The sequence below is a fragment of the Lygodium microphyllum genome, chromosome 5 (genome assembly GCF_053477565.2).
Source record: "Lygodium microphyllum isolate KBCC chromosome 5, Lygodium_microphyllum_v1.1.10, whole genome shotgun sequence".
In the NCBI taxonomy this organism is placed as follows: Eukaryota; Viridiplantae; Streptophyta; class Polypodiopsida; order Schizaeales; family Lygodiaceae; genus Lygodium; species Lygodium microphyllum.
Window position 1 is genome coordinate 174,704,101 of NC_141139.1, and position 20,977 is coordinate 174,725,077.

The 20,977-nt window shown below is 45.6% G+C and overlaps 1 protein-coding gene across 6 annotated transcripts in view; it reads right to left on the bottom strand.

Annotated features, from left to right (window-relative positions):
- Nucleotides 1–7,690: 7,690 nt before the first annotated feature.
- Nucleotides 7,691–20,977, bottom strand: part of LOC148036708 (molybdenum cofactor sulfurase-like) — a 126,478-nt gene continuing 113,191 nt past the window's right edge. For 2 of the 6 annotated variants that reach the window (XM_087678770.1, XM_087678769.1), the window contains 3 exons: nucleotides 8,864–8,976; nucleotides 8,596–8,706; nucleotides 7,694–8,470 (listed from right to left, as the gene is read on the bottom strand). In XM_087678770.1, coding sequence (XP_087534896.1) covers nucleotides 8,348–8,470; nucleotides 8,596–8,706; nucleotides 8,864–8,976 — 347 coding nt within the window. In that variant the 3' untranslated portion in view covers nucleotides 7,694–8,347. The other 4 variants (XM_087678771.1, XM_087678768.1, XR_015690978.1 and 1 more) reach the window with 4 other exon arrangements.

Here is a 20,977-nt window from a genome sequence, read left to right on the forward strand (position 1 = left end):
TTCATATATACATGGAGTCTTATTTACACTTGAGCTTGAACTTGTGGGACATTTACATGCATTTGCTCTCTTGAGAGCTTTATATCTGCAATTAGTCTATAGTGGGCTGATTTGATACGCCTATTGGGGCCGGCACCTATCTCTCTCACAGGTTTGTTAGTTTTGTATGCATCTGGGATGGTTATGTATTGAGCTTCTTGCTCTATAAGTTGTGCTTGTGCTTGGTCTCTTCTCTTACCATGAGACCCATTACATGCATGACTTCTAGACCTATGAGATGTCTCTTGCCTCCAACAAGTTGTTGATTTGACAGTTCTTGGTACCTTCTTGCCCCCGGACACTCACTGTTGGATGTATCTTGCTACCTGGCAGTTGCAGTGACATATGTATCAGTGATTGCTTCATTTTGGGACAATTTTACATACTTCTGTCATTTATTACAGCAAGCTGAAATCTGCAGATTTTGAGCACTTCTATAAGGGTAATACTTACTATTTGATGTTATCTTGGTCATATTTGGTGGATAGGTGCTTTTCTTGGTGATATCCACTCTTTCAGCCAGTTTTAGTAGTGGTTTTAATGCATTTTTTGCTAATTACAGCAACCTGCAATTTTACCTTTTTGCTTTGATTTCAGATAGTATGGTTGGTCATTTGAAAGACATATCTCTCTTTAACATTGCCAAGTTGGATGGTACCAACTATGGGTATTGGAAGTCCCAAATATGGCAGATTTTGGTGCAAAAGTTGCATATTAAACCCTTGTGTTTCAAGGGTGTTAAACTTGAAGATATGGATGATGGTGTTTGGATGGAAGTTGATGAGCTATGCAAGTCTACCATTATTTTGTCACTCTCAGAAGAGGTCCATCATAATGTTGTTGAAGATGAAAATCAAAGTGCATGGGATTTATGGGAGAAGATTCAGGAGCTCTATGCACACAGTAGAGTCCTGCCTCACAGATGTATTGGCTAAAGCAATTAATGGACCTTTGCATGAAGGAGGGGATCTCCCTTTCATCTCCTTTCAATCAGTTTCATGCTATCATGAAGAGTTTGTTGTCACAGGGTATTGAGTTCAAAGACAACTTGCACCTGTTGTTTCTGCTTGGCACCTTGCCTGAATCATGGAATGTCTTCCGTACTGCCATATGCACGAACAAGCTTGATAGGTTGAAAATCAAAGATGTTGAGAGTGCTATACTGACTGAGGAAATCAACAGGAGAAAGAATGATGCTTCACATTCTTCACATGCATTGACTTTTAGAGGTGGTAGACATGGCAGGCATGATAATGATCATAAGGGACGCGACTCTCAGAAGTCCAGGTCCAAGTCACGTGGTCGCAGTAAGTCCCGTGGACGGAAGTCTGATCTTACCTGTCATTATTGTGGGAAAGCATAACATATTAGGCCACAGTGCCATAAAATGCGTGATGATAAGCGTAAGGAAAAGGGAAAAGAGAAAGTGCATGAAAAGTCTTCTGAGTGCAGCATTGTACCTACAAAGTCTAGTGTGAAGATAGAAGAGGTTAATGTCATGCAGGCCACTCATTTAGATGATGATTACATACTTGCAACTTCTTCATGCAATGCCTTACAAGCTTCTGAGATACATTCTATGTATGCACAGTGCTAGCTCTTGGATTCGGGTGTGTCATTTCATGTGACACCCTGTAGAGATTGGTTTCATACCTATTGTACCATCTTTGGTTCTGTGCGTCTTGGTGATGACAAGTCTCTTGACATTGTGGGCATTGGAGATGTTTGGCTGCAGTTTCCTTCTGGCAGTTCTTTTGTTTTGCATGATGTACGCCATGTACTTGCGTTGACTCGCAGCCTTATGTCAGCTGGACAGCTTGATGATGTAGGGTATTTTGTGTCTTTTGGAGACTCTGCATAGAAGATTACTCGCGGCAGGCTTGTGCTTGCAAGAGATACCAAGTCTACTGATAGCCTCTATCCCTTACTTGTATCTGGAGCTACATTGGATCATGTTTTGTCTGTGGGTTCTATTTTCCATGTATCCCTTTGGCATGTTCGTTTGGGGCATATGTCTCTTAAAGGAATGAAAATGCTCCGTGCTTTGCAGTATCTTCCGCCTTTTGACTCTTTGCATTTTGATTCTTGTGATCATTGTTTGTATGGCAGGCAGACTAGAAATACGCATAAAAAGTCTGGTAAGAAATGCATGGGTGAGCCTTTGGCTCTTGTGCACTCAGATGTATATGGGCCCATGCCTTATCAGTCACTTGGTGGGGCAAAGTACTTTGTTACTTTCATAGATGATTACTCACGTAAGGTTTGGGCTTATCCCATAAAGAGAAAATCTGATATCTTAGACACATTTCAGCGTTGGCTTGCATTAGCAAAGAACCAATCTGGAAGAAGGCTAAAATGCTTGAGATCAGATAATGGGGGTGAGTATGTATCACGTGATTTTGAGCAGTTTTGTGATGAGTGGGGTATTAAGCGTCAGTTGACCACCCCTTATATCCCTCCCCAAAATGGTATGGTTGAACGCATGAATAGGACCATTTAGAAAAGGGTACGTAGCATGCTTAGCTAGGTTGGCTTACCGCAACACTTTTGGGTTGAAGCAGTGACTACTGCAGTGCATCTCATTAACAGGTCACCTAGCAATGGCATTGACTTTCAGGTTGCAGAGGAGGTATGGACAGGCAAGTCCCCCCTCTTATGATCATTTGTGTGTCTTTGGATGTGAGACATTCTGTCATGTGCCCAAGGACAAACAGAGAAAGGTGGTTGAGGTACGTAGAGTTATCTTTCAGGAGGAGCCACCTGCTCCCGTTTAGCCCACTCCACGGCCAGCTAGACAACGTGCAGCATCACCTAATGCTCATGGCCCAAATGTTAGACATGCTAATGTTAGACAAGATGTTGGACAAGTAGCAAAGCCTGGGTTAAGGTGTTCTACTAGAGCTAGAGGACCTCCTGACCATTTTGCGCCCTCTATGGATTATGTACTGGTTACACATGCAGGAGGTCCTCTCACTTATGATGAGGCTATGCAGGGGTGATTGTCACTCTTGGGACAGGGCTATGCAGTCTGAGTTTGACTTATTATATAAGAATCAGACTTGGGATTTGGTTTCCTTACCGCAGGGTAAGAAGGCTTTGCCATGAAAGTAGGTGTACAAGCTAAAAAGTACCCCTGGACATCCCAAGCCGACATACTAGGCTCGATTGGTTGCTAAGGGTTTTAAGCAGGAGCATGGTGTTGACTTTGATGAAGTCTTTTCTCCTGTAGTCAAGATGACCACCCTACACTTAGTCTTGGCCTTGGTTGCAAAGCTTGACCTGAACTTGTACCAGATGGATGTCAAGACGACCTTTTACATGGGAACTTGCATGATGAGATTTACATGGAGCAGCCTAAGGGCTTTGCAGACCCTGGCAGGGAACACCTAGTGTGCAAGCTAAAGAAGAGTCTATATGGCTTGAAGCACGCATCTAGAGAATGGTACCATAAGTTTGATGCATTCATGCAGTCACATGGCTACAGCCGCAGTGCTATGGATCAGTGCTTGTACACGAAGAAAGCCAGTGACGATTCTTTACTGATTTTGGTACTCTATGTGGATAACATGCTTTTAGCAGGGACAGCTCATGAGGAGCTAGATGCTCTTAAGGCTGAGCTTAAGAATAGCTTTGAGATGAAAGATTTGGGACATGCCTCTCATATACTTGGTATGCACATTATGCGCGATAGATCTAAGGGACTCCTCTATCTGTCATAGAGGGAGTACATTCATAAAGTCCTTGAGCGCTTCCGCATGCAAGATGTTAAGCCTATTGGATGTCCACTACCTTCTCATGTGAAGGTTTCATAGGCTAATTTTCCACAGACAAATGAGCAGAGGGCCGAGATGGCCAAGATTCCCTATGCATCAGCCGTGGACAGTCTTATGTATGCCATGATAGACACCCGTCCAAATATTGCTTTTGCAGTTGGGGTTGTGGCACATTATATGGCTACACTGGCAAGAAACATTGGGATGTTGTGAAGGGTATCGTGAGGTACCTGAAGGGCACAACAGATATGTGTCTTTGTTATGGCAGTTAGGATACAAGAGTTGTGGGGTACACTGACTTTGATTATGCAGCACATGCAGATAGTAGGAAGTCCACCTCTAGCTATGTGTTCACTTATGCTGGAGAGGCTATCTCTTGGATGTCCAAGGCGCAGAAGTGTATGGCCCTTTCTACTATAGAGGCCGAGTATATTGCAACCACAGAGACTTGCAAGGAGGCTATCTAGTTAGGCCGTTTGATTGTAGAACTCGATATGACAGATGCTATGCCTACACTACATTCGGATTCTATGAGTGCCATTCAGTTGGCCAAGAATCCAGTCTTCCATGCGAAGACGAATCATATTGAGGTGAGGCATCACTTCATTCGCGAGGTCGTTGAGGACACGTCTATTGACCTTGTCAAGATTCCAACTAAGCAGAATCCTGCAGACTTGCTCACCAAGAGCCTCACTACCGAGTGCTTTGCCTTTCTCAGGAGATTGATGGGCATTGGATGAGATGACGTCTCTTTTCTCATCCTATTGTACATGTGTACATGTTGTATTGCCTTTTCTTTTTTCTCTCACTGTGGCAGATTCGCCTTTAAGTGGGAGGTTGTTGGGGATAAAGGCACCTCCGCCTAGCCGCCTGTGTATTACTACACTGACAATACCTGCCACTGCACACTGCATGTGGCGGGCGCCCGTCACAGTCACTTATTCTTTATTCTTTGAGTGACAGTTTGAATAAAAAAATGCCCACACATTGTAGTTGTTGGAGTTCCCACTTTTGAGTCTCTCTCTCTCTTGGCTCTTGCTCTCCATCCGCCATAGCTCTCACCGCCAAGCTTCTTCCTCCTTGGTTTCACTTCCCTTTCAAGAAGAGTGGAAGCTCCAAAGTCTATGCACACAAGAATCAACTATCTAGTTAATTTTACACATTATATACATTAGGCTTAGGTTTAGAATTCCCCATTTAAGTTGGACAACATCACCCCTTTCAATTAGTCTTGTACTTGGTCCTTTACCCTTGCACATGCACTTTGAGTTGTGGATATGGTTTTAGGACAAAATGAATAGAGTTTGTTTACAAACTTCTCAATAATTTTGGGTTTTCTAAATGTACCTCGAAGAACAATTATCATTTTCATAGTTGAGAGTGTGACTCACACTAAATATTTGCAACAAAAAATATCCACCCATAAGAAATAATTCAGAGATATTTCAAGAGTACCTTCAGATAAGTGGTGCCTAGATTAACACATCAAGCTCTCTTCATTTAATCACGATCTTAAAATTTTGGACTTGGATACTCTTCAACTTCTTTAATCTTCCTTGCTTCGCTTCAACTTGCCTTCAGTAGTTTTTCTCTTGTGAGGGTTTAACACATCTCAAATACTTGAGTCAATGATCATCCTTGTTTACTCAAGTGTGAAGGTCCGACCCTCAGATACCCGCGTAGGGCCCTCTCTTGACCTCGTCTAGAAGCACTAGACCCATTCCCCATCCCATCCATATCACCAACTCAACGTGTCACGGGACACCCCAACACGACACGAATCACAACATGCTCACTCATTTGTAGAATGGCCCATCTTGAGGGCAACACGTCATATGCACATTAAGAAAGAATGTACATGATAGTCGGAGGCACAAGAAGGTACCTTGTCACGAGTGGAGGGTGGAGCTATCAACACACATCAACACGACTCGGCACCGTGGGGTGAGGGAGCTACAAAGCATACAAAGGTATGATAACCTTTTCCTCTTGTGCTAATTGTGATCATCGATAAGGGAAAGATTCCACCCCTTAAAATAAGAAAACGAAAAAGAGAGAAGAGAAAAAAAGAAACACATAAGGTGCTAGTTAGCTACATGTAAATTTCTCCTCCAAAACAAGCTAGTTTCCCTAATCCAAGGATCTTCTAGCCAATCCCATTCTAAGCTCCTTTCGACCACTTAATTATAACCTAACAAACCTATTGCTTTCTTCAAAGCGGAATCTACTATCATCTTCTCTATTAGTTGTCCATCAAGAGACACTAATTCATCATTTGAAACTTCCTCAAATTCTTCATCAGGATCATCTTCTATGTCTTCTTTAAATGATTCATCATCTGACACTAGCTAGTCACTCAAGATCTTGTGCTGATACAAGTGCACAATTACACACAAAGCTCAAGTCATATACTCCAGTTTCGATCTATACTACAGCTTCTGTAAGCTCTTTGAATAGTGTCAAGTCGTGACCTTATGGGCAATGCTAAACACCCCACTCAACATATAAAACGTATAGCCAAATAGATACAACATTTACAAGTGGAATCGATATAAATTTTCAAAACTACAATCGTAACAAAGTGCATGTTTTTTTCCTTATTAAAAGATAGTGCATCTAAATTCTTCCTTAGTTTCATGATGGGATCCAATGGAGAGACACTATCCAAACACTTTTAGGGAAGACTCCATCTAGTATTTGAAGGGCACATTTATGTTGTGGCACAAATACCATTGAAATGTTGCAATGCCTCGTATGCGTAAGAAATAAGTCCGCTGAACAAGATTAGTTATCTCAAATATGGAGCTTAATTGTACCTTAATGGAAGCAATAATGTTAGAATTTGAGCTAGTAATAAGGAGATCGTCAAACATACAAAAGGACATAGCAAACCCCCTCTACACTGATGAATGTAGATATTTACATCATAAGGGGAGGGATAGAAAGAGTGTTCTTTAAGAAAAAATCCATCATGTGGTACCTTAAACGAGGAGCTTGCTTGAACTTGTAAAGCCCCGAAGAGCTTGCTTGAGCTTGTAAAGGGCTTTATGCAAGCAAAAGACTTTTTCTCACAACCTAGAAAGTAAGCAATGGGAGCAGATTTTCTTCATAATCAAGACCATGTTGCTATTGAAAATCCTACAGTAAGCAATGGGAGCAAATTTTCTTCATAATCGAGACCATGTTGCTATTGAAAATCCTACAGCACTAATAAGGCCTTGAAAAGTTCCATTTGCTTTGAGCTAGTATGGGATACTCATTTGGTCCCTATGATATCCCTATCATAAGGATGATTCATCAAAGTCTAAGTCATTCTCGTAATGCATTCAAGTTCGTTCTCTGTGGTGAGACACCAATCGAGATGCTTGAGGGCTTCATGCCACGTTTAGGCTTGACCACTTTGCAGCTCCCCCCAAGCTCTAGACTGGAGCAATGTTTTCATAAGCTGATAGTAATTGAGGAGCTTTATGAGGTGAATTTAGTGGTTGGAAAGGAATGGCTTGCTTCTTTTGATTAGCTATGTACTATCCATCTCAAGATCTCATGTCATTCTTCATGAGAAAGAAATGAAATGGTAATCCTTCTATGTGAACTATTCCCTTCGAACCATGGTTGAAGAGTTAGGGTACCATTCCCTTGGAGCTTCTAAAGAGGGCAAAACTGGATGTGTGGGAGTAGGCCTTGGAGGATTGGTTGAGACATCTCAAAAGTGTTTTTGCATGCTCTTGAATGCCAAGCTTTCTAGATCAAGGCATAGGTACAATGAGACAGCCAAACTGGTGGCAAAGATGCAACCCTGATGTCAGAAAAGAACAGTCCAAACTGGTGGCAAAAATGCAACCCTGATGTCAGAAAACAACAGTCCTAATATGCCAAGATCATATGAGCAGAATCAATTAATTGAGTTCCATTAATTGTACTATTCAAAAGCTCACTGCTCAATTGTTTGCAGTTGTTAAGGTAGTCATGCCATCGAAATTTCTTATAAAGAGAATGGCCGTAATGTTGTGACTAATCTATCCTATCATATTTCTAGTTCTGCAAATGGCAGTGTTTGGCATGAATGTTACTGACCAGCTTAGACATGATGTATGAACAGAGTTTTTTAATGATATTTTGCTGTATCCCATTCCAATGTGGTGGGAAGCTTTTTTACAACTGACAAGTCACCAAAGCTATAGCCAACCAGCCGAACAAGCTTTCATGGCATACACATAGATGTTATATGTATAAAAGCATGCCCAGAATGTCTCTCAGCTCGGCCAATATCACTTCAAAACTTCCTATATGTTTCAGTCTGATTGCCTTCAAGATGGCCACCCTGTAGGGTTATTACACTGTTGATAACCCAGGGTTTTGCTTTGTCTATAACCAACTCATTGTAGGCACTGTAGATAAGCTCCAGCTTTGATTATCGCTCTTCTGCAAGTAAGATGCCTTTGTCAGCATCTAGAGTCATCTTTGCCTATCTGCTGATGCTGTGTGCCACCAACAAGTGTGTGTAGAGGAGCTCTGCAGTTGCACATGGGCCATTTTTAGCACTCTTGAGCTCTTTTCAAGAAGACAGGGCAACCCACTTTTATAACTGTTAAACAGCTATCTTCTCTTTTTGTGTGGTGTTCTACATGTGCTAATAGTACTCCAAACATGATTTTTCCCTGCAAATTTCACAAAACAAAATTCAAACATTTAAGGGCTAGCTTTTTGAGTATCTAGCACACTATCATTTTTACTTTACAGAAGACACTCATAACCTTATTTGCACAGTAGCATAATGGTGTACCTGGAATCTTCTGTAAGATGCAAGTGTCAGCAAAGGATTGCTCTCTTCTTGAAGCCTTCCAGTATTTTGATCTATATTTATCATCTGACAGCGATTGCATCCACCCAAGACCTGATTCATGCAAAATCTTAGCTAAGAACTGATAGATCTATCAGCTTATTGGATACCAGCAAGGGCATGAATGTATTTGCATGCATACAAGAACACGTGCACACCCAAAAGCCTAATCTTTGCTTTGAAAGCTTATGTCTACATAAAAGAGACTTACCAGAAATTTCTCCCCCCCTAAGTATAGGGAATGCCACCCATCTTCTTCAAATGGAACTCCACCAGAAATCACAAAATTGGGCCGAAATTGCATTGCAGTTATGTGTGGTTTTGCTGAAACAAGACATTCACTTAAATCGAGTTCTATACAATCCTCTACTAGTTTTTGATGACCAAAGCTTGCACACAAGTGTACTCAAGCAAGAAATGAAACATGGAAAAAACAAGTTATTATTCTCTTTGCGGGTATTTAAGCAGTTTGCATCCCAAGTCTTCAATCAGATCTGCCATATTCCCTAACGATGAATATTCAAGTACAATAGTGAAACTATTCAGACAAGCAAGCAGGAAAGCATCTAATTTATCCAAGAAGTATGAATCTATTAGCCAGTAGTCCAGCACATGCCATATCTCTAATGCTAAGTGCAATATCTCTTTCCCACTAAGAAATGATCCTTCCCCCCAAAACCATAAAACAGGTGGCACATTAAACCTTCATTAGATCATTAAACAGCCCCAAAACTCAAATGGACAAGTGTCCTTTCATGTTTCATAAGCAAAACCCTAAATTTTGGTTGGTTCCATCTCTATAAATAGTGTATTAGGTCATAGAATTGCAATTGCATCCCTTTGTCATCCAGTCTGCCTATCATTACCAGCTGCTCCATCTTTAGGTTCCCCACTGCTGTGTTTGGTTCCCCCTGCTGCTGCCATCACACCAGCCCTCTTTGCGACTGCTCCAGCCCCTGTTTGGCTGATTCCAGCTGCTACCTTAATTGTGACACCTTGGAGGAATGTTGTGTTTTGTGTAAATGTTTATATAGAAATCTAATCCCTTCAAATCCTTTGGTAAAGAAACACTTTTGTTCGTTAAAGAGGACGATAATGGCATCTGAAAGGACAAAAGCATGCATGAATGGTCTCTTCGAATAGGAAATGAAACAAAGACATAACTAAATCAGTTTTTCACCTTTGCAGATTCTTCATGAAGATCTGCCACATTGTCATGTGATTAATGTGACAATACAAGGAAACATTATTAAGATTCATGACTATCCTGCTTTATAGAATATACACATTTAGGGTTCAAGGGCACAACTATTTATGCACATATGAGACACAAGTGTGAATACAACCTCATGCCAAACAACATGGGTTCAAGCCATTTAATGTATGTGAAAGGGGCCTAAAGCCAAGCAAGTGGGTGATGTTGTTAGCAGTCATGTTTGTCATGCCTTGTCATCTCCTACCTGTGAGCCTCAGTCTGAGTAAGACGAGGACTTTTGGAGCTCTGACCGGTCTACTATCATGTGTTTTGATGGGCGAGGCTACTCATTCTAGAGTGGTTATGTGGGTGCATTTCTTTTGTTTGTCGCGTTCCAATGTGTTTTCCATGGACAGTTTCTGCATTTCCCAGGCTGTCCACACTTGTCGGAATTTGTCACAACATCGCATGTTGTCGGAATTTGTCAGAAGGTTTTTGGTGGGGACCTGTTTTTTGTCAGAAGGTTTTTGGTGCATTTCTTTTGTTTGTCGCGTTCCAATGTGTTTTCCATGGGCAGTTTCTGCATTTCCCAGGCTGTCCACACTTGTCAGAATTTGTCACAACATCGCATGTTGTCGGAATTTGTTTGTCGCGTTCCAATGTTGTCGGAATTTCATGCGCGATGTTGTCTCTCCCCACCAAAAACCTTCTGACACCGCCCCTTCAAGATATGCTATCCAGTGAGGCTCCCTTCAATCTCCCATATCTCAGAGCGGCCTGATGTGGGCTCCATTACCTCACAGATGGATAGGGCCTCTAAGCCGACCACTACGCATAACCCAACCTCAAAATAGGATATTGTGTCTTACATCCCAACCTCATACAGAAGGTGACAGCCCTGGCTGACTGCCTGCCAGCAGAAAGCTCCCCATGAGATACATCAAAGGCTAGGTGCTATACGGTAAAGGATGCGGCATGATCTTCTCCACACAAGTTGCGCCGCCTCACACGACCAAAGGCAGTGCTTTGGAGTTTCCAGAAGCTACTGTGTGCAACGTTTACACGCTCCATCCTTTTGTATCTGGGCTAACCAACTCCCCACCGCCAGGCCTCCATGTGCCACCAGCCATAAGAATTACAATACCCTCCTCGGCCTCCAGTTGTCCCATAGGTGGCGCCAGAAAGTCCGTCAGAAGCATCCGTGATGCTGTGCTTTGGCCCAGTAACTGCTATGTGATGGCACTCAGTCCATGTCCTCTTGCATCAGTACATGTCTGCCAATCTTGGCTGTGTACTCCAGGAACCTCAGTGGCTTCTTGGCGACCGCAGTGGCCGGCCATAGCCACTCTCCTAGATCCCACTCCAGCTCTTCAAGTGGCTTGCCCTCGCACATCCAAAGGCGCCACTCTCGGAGCTCCTCTGAGAAAACATAGGGGTCGAACCGCCATGTCTTCCCTTGAAGGCCAACCACACGAATCCTCCTCCACGAAAGGATAGCTATCCCCTCATCCTGCTGCCCTCTGTCAAGGGCCAAACGTCCCCCCCTCCTGTACGGTGAAGAAGGTCCCATGTTGGGGCCCACCCACTCTACTTGCCACCTCTAGGAAGATACATGTCAATGAAAACTTAGCAGCCCATACCTCCCGGGCTCTACTAGCTCTCATATAGGGGGGCCAAGCCACTCCTAAGGTATTGTTGCATCAATCTCCCTTCTCCTCAACTCAACTCCTCTCTGGCACTCTAATGCCCGCTGCAACACCTCCTCATCCACCATCTTGTACACCTCCTGCCAGGTCCTGATGATGCGAGCTGGGCCGACCTCCTAACCAGCCCATTGGATGTGGGGGCGCTCGCCAATCTCTACTGCCTCCTGATCTTTGAGTTGGGGGTTCCAAATCATTGGCTGATGGTTTATCTCCTCCTGGCAGCCTAGAGGGCTCTGAACTAGGGCCTTGTGGAGACCCAGCCACACGCGAAGTAAGCTGCGTAGAAAGGGGGATCTGGGAGACGTGATCTGGGCCGTCGTGAAGATCCATCTCAAGGACAGCGCCAAGCCTCAATTTACACTCCTCGAGACCCTCTTGCAATAGGACCTTCCAGACTGCCCTCCTGGTGTGAGACCGCGGACTACTAGCTTGCCCAAAAGGGCCAAACTCTGATACTCTAGGTCTATGATCCCAAGTCCTCCCTCTGACCGATGCCGGATGATGGTCGCCCATGACACCTTGGCCCAAGAGTCCCTCGAACCGTCTAATCCGGCCCAAAGGAAATTCCGCACTCGGTGGCGAAACTGAACTACACAGGACGAGGAAAAGCAACATCATGTGGCGATGTATCAGGCTGTCGCTAGGAGGACCTGGTTAACCACTAGGGCTCGACCCGCTAGGGAAAGGCGAGCAGTACTCCAATAGGTCAGCTTCCTCCGAATAGAGTCGAGGGCTGGAAGAAAGTATTGGGCGAGAGTGATGTCGAGTCCCACCTGAAACCCTAGGTAACGGACAGTCTATCCTCTGCACACCCATCTAAATCCCAAATGGACGCCCCACTCCGTGCTAGAGTCTGGGTCTATAAGAAAACCAACCGACTTTCACCAATTGATTTTCGCTTCTGCTGCAGTACAGAACACCTCGAGAGCTAGTCTCACTCTCTCCAGCATCAACTCATCGTCCTCTATGTAAAGTGTTATATCATCTACATACTCTGAGTCTAACAACTCCGTCTCCTCTCTCATCGAAAGTTGGAGGCTGCATAACCCGCTCACACGTGATCTGAGGAAGTGAAACATCGCCTCTGCAAAGAGTAGGAACAGATACGAGGCCAGTGGTTGGGCAGCCCTGCCATATCGATCTCTCCAGCCGAAACTCCTCCCCTCGCCTGCCACCTATGAGAATCCCACTAGAAGCCGATCTGTAAAGTGCGGAGACCCCACGGATCCATGCCTAGGGGAAGCCCAACCTCACCATGGTGCCCTCCAAGAAGTCCCAATCCACCCTGTCATAGGCTTTCTCGAAGTCCACGAGTAGTACAGCCAATCCCTAACCAGTGTGCTTGGCCCACTCTGTCGCCTCACAGAAGGTAAAGACATTGTCTAGGATGCTCCTATCCTAGACAAAGCCTATCTGTGTGTCATGAATGATGTCTGGAAGCACGGGTCGGAGTCGCCTACCAATCATCTTTGCCAGTGCCTTATAGGCCACTGACAATAGGGTGATTGGTCTCCATTGGGATAGCTCTAATCCATCTCCCCCTTTGGGGAGGAGACTAATAAGACTTGCCGATAGACTCCTTGGAATCCGTCCTGAGCTGAAAATCTCCTAGAAAGCCAGTAGTAAGGGGTCCTTCACTACCTCCCAATAGGTGGTGAAGAGGGCCTTAGAGAGGCCATCCTCTCCCGAGAATTTTTGCCCATCCTGTGTGTGGAAAGCCTCCTCTAATTCCTTCTCTGTGAAAGGGTCTAGGAGAGCGCGTCCCATCTCCCCTGTGAGGAGGGACAGGATGTGATCCCAGATCTACTGTTTGCATCGCTATCCTCTACGCCTGAGGAAGTCTCCTACTGAAAAAGGCGTCTGTAGTAGTCAGTGGCAATCTCCATCACCTCATCTGGGCTAGAGCGAATCCTCCCATACTGATCCCAAAGGCTACATATCTGCTCTCCTGAGGTGCAGGGCTGATGTACCTAGAAAAACTTCGTGCACATCGTGTCCCCCTTCCGCGCCCAGAAGGCTGCTGAGGTACGGAATGAGAACTCCGAGCACCTGCCTCTAGGCCGGCGATGGCTACTTGTGCGCACACCTCCTGTGTGTGGAGGATGGGGTCCCCTGGAAATGGTATGCTCTCCGACTTCAATGGGAGCAAAAGGGCTACCAAATCATGTCCAATGCTGAGCAACGATATGCCATCAAAACCTCGGAGTATGACCCCACTTATGTAGCTCCAATCTCCTATAGGGTGTTAACCACCATTCATAGCCGACCCATGGAAGAGAACCTCCTAACCCACCCGTATTTAGATCACATTGACTGAGAAGGAGCTGCACATTGCCAGTTGAATAGACTCCGATGACTTCCTCACAGATATTCTCACCTATATCACTCAAGTAGGCATCCGTTCTTTTGATATGGACTGCTATACTAATCTAGAATACAATCCAAACTTCTATGATTGGGTCATGCAAAAGTAAAACACCTCGAGCATGCACTGAATGCCCTTGACCTCTCAAACCTTTTAATCCTATGAAGGTGTAATGTGCCGCCTATTTAGCGGACAAAGTGGTGCCAGTCAACTGCCCTATCTAGCCTCCACGAGAGCATCCCCACTCTCCCACATAGAACCTATCCAACCGCTCCAGCAAGACTCCACCTAGCCGTCTATATCCCCACGAGAAGTCCAACAATCTCTCCCTCTTGTGAAAAGCTGGGTCTCTCCAAGCATCGTATGCTCCTACTGCCAATAGGAAGACTTCCCATGCCTCCTACTCCTCCCCAACCATGCCTTAGTAGTTTCTTCCTCTGCCCTGCTGGTCCTCTAAGGCCTCCAAGTTGTTGAAGTCTCCTCCAACAATCCAGGAGTCCACCTCTAAGACTCCTGCTGCAATCTCCACTCAAAACCTGTTGCGTGCCCTGACCTCAATAGAGGCATAAACATTGAGAACTCCAAGGCGCGAGTCCCCAATATCCAATCTAATCCATAGAACCCTCCTTGCCACAATCGTCCCATGGTCCCGTACACAGGCGACGAGGCTCGGGCCAATCGAGGTGCATACACCTCCACTCCTGCCATGGGCATTGATGGAGTCCTCCCAGTAAGTGTGTGAACTTCCCAGTAATACTTTCCCTACCTGCTGGGCCTGGGTGGGAAATAGCTTGTGCTCCTGTAACAATAAGATGTCGATCCATCCGGCAAGGGCAAGTTGCAGCTCCTACCAAACAATCAACTTCCTCAAACCACGTGCTCCACTATAGCGGAGGCTGTTCACATTCCAGAATGTGAGATGTAAGCTCATAGGGAAACCTCTTACTGACCAAACAAGCATCTATTCTATGCGGAAGTTTTTGACGAAGAAGAGGAGCTGTGAGGCATGTGGATACGCTTCGATGCCGGCTTGAACGGTGAGCTCCATTCCCCCATGGTAGCTCTCGAGTGGACCATAGGGGTGATGGATGCGTCTGGTGGTACAACCAGGACATTTATCAATCAAGTTGAGAGGCGAAACTCTGTGCACTAGTAGAAACAAGCCGCCTCTGCCAAGGGCCACTCGATCACATCCATCGGAGCTCTCCATTGTAGAGGGGGCTCGAAAGATAATGCTCAAATGTGGAACCTCGGTCCCAGCCCACCAGTTAATGTCCATCATGCAACTTGGCCACTGCTGGGAGAAAAGTGTCTATCCTCCTCCCATCCACTAGGAGATGTGGTCTACTACCTGGCTCTTCACCTCGTCCTCTATCTGAGTCATCGTCCACTCTCCTATGTGGGAGGTTTGAAGGAAGAAAGCGTAGTTTGGTCGATCCGGTGGTGCTAGTAGATGGACCTTGCCACTCCTTGACATGTGTACCACAAAGATTCCCACTTCCAGGGGGAGTGGGAACTCTCCGCGCTCCGCAACTCTCAGGTAGGACCACAACCCACTGCGAAAGAACTCTTGTCGTGACAGTTGCGTCTGTTTTAGAAAAGTGTCACGGGCAGCATGGGCGGATAAATTGGTAGCTGTGTGGAGCGGGGGGGGGGGGGGGGGGGTGTGGTGGGTGCTAGACTACCTGTGAGTGGAGAATATCAGCGTGTGGGGCTCCCTACCTTCTATGGGGAGAGGGGGGGTCGGCGAGGGTGATGGTGGGGAGGGGAAGAATGGAGGGGTGGTCAGATGTACAAGGCGCGGGGGATGGAGTGGATGTGGGGGGTGTGGACCCACAAGTAAGGTCGCCTGTGACGCCTCCGTGGGGGGTGGATGTGTGGGCCTGTGGTCCTGCCGAGTGTGGCAAGGAGGGGGGGACGTGTGGTACTCTGCTAAGGGGGCGACGCTCGCTCCCCTGCACCCTGCTGCCATGGCTGTGTTTGAGGGGCTGGTGACTACGGCCCCCTCTGCCGTCTCCCTCTCTATTGTCTCTAGAACCGTGTAAAACCATCCACATCCACCTGTGGGCCAGTTGGCGATGCCGCCTTGGCTCCAAAGCGTGTGCACTCTGTTGCCTAATGCCCAAAGTCATGGCAACGCAGGCACTGTCTTGGCTACCCAGTCACAATAACCTACAGCATAAAAGAGTGACCACCAGCCTCGATCTCTAGAAACTATGGTATATTCTGTCTCTTTCACTATCACCCGTACCTTTGGGACTCCTGCAGCTATCACTGTGTCCACGAAAGAGGGAGGAAGGACAGTGCCGAAAAGCCATCCAAAGTCTTCCACTAACTGGCGATACTCTATCGCCAGTCTAGGGAAGAGTAGGGTGACCGGGTGTCTAAGGAACCTGTTGTGGAGCGCAAATGCCTCCACTGTGAAACCACTGTACCAGGGAATCATGTAGATGACCCCCTTCATGGAAGCATAGAGTGAACTGGCCAGTAGCTCAAGGGCTGTGTCTACCAAGGTGGGTTGTACCATGAAGATCCCTTAACCCATTAGAACCGCCTCCATGATCTGCACTGTGCCGATGTGCAGCGTGGAGTGAAGCCAATCCCGAAGCTAGGCCCTGGATAGGGAGTGTCCAACTATCTGACCAAAGATCGTTGTTTCTTTGAGCTCCAGCTCTGTGGCACAAACGGCTAAGAGTTGTTCCTCAGAGAGGATGACGCGCAAGGTGTTTGATTGGAAGACACTCGCAAATGCATTGGCATCTGACCAGAGGTTTCCATTGCACATCCTTGCTGAGAACCTACCAATCACGTTGTTGTGCTATCGGAGGGGAGGAAGGGGGGGAAAGTTGCTGCAAAGGGAGGGAGCAACTGGAGAGGAGGGGCGAGGGAATTGTTGTTTTCTGTGCAGGTGGTGGGTCTGCCCGAACGGGGCTGGGCCTCAAGGCGGAGGAGGTGGGGGAGTCAAGGCGGGGCTGGATTGAAAGCGGACGGGGCGGGCAAGAACAAGTAGGTCAGGCACAGGCGGAGCAGGCAGGGCGGGCGCCAGTTGGTACGAGGGTGCAAGCTGAGGCGGGGGCGGGGGCAGCAGTCACGATGCGATGGGCAAGGAGCTCTCTCCAACATCTAGATGCATTGCATGTGTTCTGTGAAGATAAAGGTCTCAAGGTTAATCTTTGAAAGACTAAAATTATGGACTTTAACACCTCGGTAGCTTGGGTGACACGTTCAGAGCATCACTTTATGTATGACGGTTAGCATGTGGAAATGGTTAGACAATATGTATACCTTGGGGTCACTTTCAAAGGGCCACAATTTTCATGGAAGGAAACTTCAGAGGCTAGGCTTGCACAGGCGTATGCAACTTTGGGTACCCTAGAGCGACAGTGTGCACACATACAGTTTCAAGAGCCTCGTACCAAATTGTGGCTTTTTGACACTTTAGTTATGCCCACACTACTCTATGGGATAGCCATTTGGGGCCCAAGCCTTTATCATACTAGATGGATGCCCCTTATGAACTGTGATGGACCAGAAGCACAACATTATGATGGTTGGGAACATATGGAAAGACTGTTGGTCATGATGATAGCACGTATGATAAGGGCAAAAGCCTCGGTACCACAAGAGATCATCCGAGCAGAATTGGGCGTTGCATCCATGGTATTAGAGGCATTATTCCAAGCAACTACTTTCGTCCAGAGGATATGGCAGCTTCCTAAAGATTGATACCCTAGACTAGCCCTGGAATCTTCAAGACAGCTTGTAGCAGAGGGAAATAGACGGTGTTGGTATGCACATATGAGCACGTGGCTGAACTTACATGGCATGAGTACAGACAAACTGCCACCGTTCGATTACAACCTTGATTGCCCTACTTTGAGTCTCAATCGTGCAGAGCTGAATAGTGTGATCAAAGCAAATATCACTAAAGTGGAGACAGGAAGGACTTGGTCCAAGTCCCCCTTTCCCATTAGGCATGAAAATGGCACAATACCAATGCCACTTCTTGCAACTCTCTCATGATGGTTTCATAGTGAGGCCAAGATACATGGATACTCAACTCTCCCATGGACTCCGAGTTGCTATTGGTCAGATTCACACCTCATCACATCAATTGTTGATTGAGACAAGTCGATGGAGCCATATTGCAGCCAAGGAGAGGATGTGCCAGCTTTGTGGATGGGAGCCAGAAACGGAGGGGCACTACATCTGCAGATGTACTGTATACTATGATATCCAAGGCCGCTATCATTGCCTCTTTAAGGAGGGCTTTGGACCACTAAGATGGGTGATGGACTCTAAGGACCAAAGATCTTTGGATCTTTTATTATTGGAGCTCCAACGGTACAGAGTAGTATTGTTACGGGATAGGAGACCACCCCAGCCTCGTCCACCCCTCCAGAGAGCAGTTATAGACTTTTTCAGTGTAGCTAAACCCCCAGCCGCTGCCACCCCAAACACTACATCTCCTACTGATAGGTGTCATCGAGGGACATCATCAGGTAGCATCAGAGTTGACAGAGCTACAACATTATGCAAAGCACGACGCCTTAGAGTACCTACTTGGCGACATAGGCATGCTCATATCCGTCACATTCGCATCACGATTGCTCGTCACAGATGCAGATTGGCATGCTAACTCAGTCGAAGGTAGCTTGCAAAGTCTTGGTGGATTCCATAGACTGAGGACAAGATATTCTACACTTTTTTAATCTTTTTAAACCTAGTTTTTCTAGCTTTTTCAGATTTTTCAGTTCTCCATACTTCTCATCCCAATCCACCGTGTAGACCTACACATTTCTCTCTCTCTCTTCTTCTCTGATGAGAGATGATGATACCAATTGTATTGGTTATGGTCTCATAGGCCATTCTGGCCTTTTAGAGACGTTAATAGATCTTATCTTACTCTGTATCTGTGTGTGTGTGTGTGTGTGCGCGCACGCGCGCGTGCGTGTTTCTCTTTCATTGCACACTCTCACATGGTATCAGAGCCTAAGTGAGGACACAGTCTGGAGATTTCTTGCAAAAGAGCAGATTTTCATCGCACAGGAGCAGCCCAGATCTCCAAAACACAAATTTTCAATCTGCATTTACTGCGCTTATAGCCCGAACAGGTGGTCCATTGTCTGTTTCTTCCCCCAAGCAAGCAAATGATAGTCTATAGGCAGCAGCTCTCTAGCATCAACGAGCTCCAACTTTTGTGTTTTGCTCAAAACACAAATTTGTGTTTTTGCAACTGCTTCCGTCTTGGTCCAAGCAATAGCATTTTCTATAGGCGATAGCTCCCTGAGCCTTGGTGATAGTTGTTTCTCTACCAAACGTAGCTTTCTAGGAGATTGTAGGTTCGAAGATGTCTTATCACAACTTTTTCCATATGGCATAAGCCGTATCAAGATGCTTAATGTCTGTAAGTACATCATCAGATACAACCATTTTAATGTATGCAATGGCCTTCTTGTTGAGTGTAGCCCGTCATAGCTGCAGGCTTGATTTCCAAGAGAGCATGATCACAGTCCTTGAGAAACAAAACGCCTTGCATCTTGTCGTTCCACAAGCCAAAGCCAGTGCCATCAAACCTCTTGATTTCAAGAAGGGATTTTATGACAGTAAACATTAAACCGAATATTCAGCTAATTTCAGCCCATAATTTCAAGAGATAAGAGCAAGATTTGATCCAAGTTCATGTACAGCATTAGAAGGAATGACTTTCAACAATATAACGAAGATTTCAGCATATAATCCATGCATACACCACTACAAAGTGACTCCCACTTCAGCAATATCACCAAAAATGCATTTACAACAATCCCAGATCCGCAAGTGATCACTAAGACTACTGCACCATGAATATTCAGTAATATATCAACTCTATGGAGCTGTTAAACATATGTACTACATACATATGTGCCCAAAAGCACTTCTGGTACACAGAAACACCAGAATTCTCTGCAATTTTTCAAAATCTCACAAGTAAGAGATAATACGCTCGAGTATCACTGCATATTGCACCAAGATTGCTTCAGCAATGTCCCCAATGTACATTTCACACATCAATTTTGCCAAAATTCACAACTTTCAGCAAAAGCCCCAAAATTTCATTGATCAATCTCCCTCAATTGCATTAATATGTGTTCCCGCGAGCATGAAATAGGAAAATTTAGCAAAATTCTACAGAATTTTGCAAAAGCCCCAAATTTATCGGGTCCAAATGTGCACCAATGTCAGTGAATTCCGCTCAGCCGAGTAAAGTTTCACTAAAACATAAAAAACCCCAAAGTTTTCAAGGCCAATGTACACAATTTCTGCAATTTCCAGGTCCACTGTCACTATTATGTATGAACTATTATGTATGAACAGTATCAAATTTGGGAAAACCCCCAAATTTTTTAGCATAAAAATGCACTAATCTAAGGACCGTGCTTGCATGCACGAACCACGGCTTAAGAAGATGTCCCATGTCATAAAAAAACTTCACATGCTGTTGCCTGGTGGCTTTCTACCGTGCAATGCTGCCATCTGCCCACGCCTGTTAGCACATGGTCTCCGCCAGGCATGTCACCTCACGTTTGGCTTGTTCCATCACCTGCTGACCTGCTATGCCTGGTCCATGCTGTCCGTCAGGTCACGAACAATGGTCACGACAGCTGCCACACAGGTCCAATCTGCTAGAGTCATGATGAACAGCCAGCGCCTTGGTCAACGCAGTCTGCCACCTCCACATGCCTGCTGGAATCGTGACGAACAGCCAGCCGATGACCTGCTCCTGATCAATTTGACCAAAATGATAGCTGGCCTACTCTTAGTGACTAACAAAAAAGGTGAACGGCTCCTCCTCACGCTCAGAACTGACTCGCACTATTGGGAAGCACACACATTGTTGTCGTGGCTCTAATACTAGTTTGTTGAGATAAGTGCGCAATGAAGTACAAGACAAAAATTGAACAAGAGCAAAGCTGAGAGTGAGAGTGAGAGAATCCCAAGATGAGTACCAGTTAGTGTTCCATTACACAAAGAATAGAATGTATTTATATGTTAGGATACAAATAAGGGTGCGTTCAC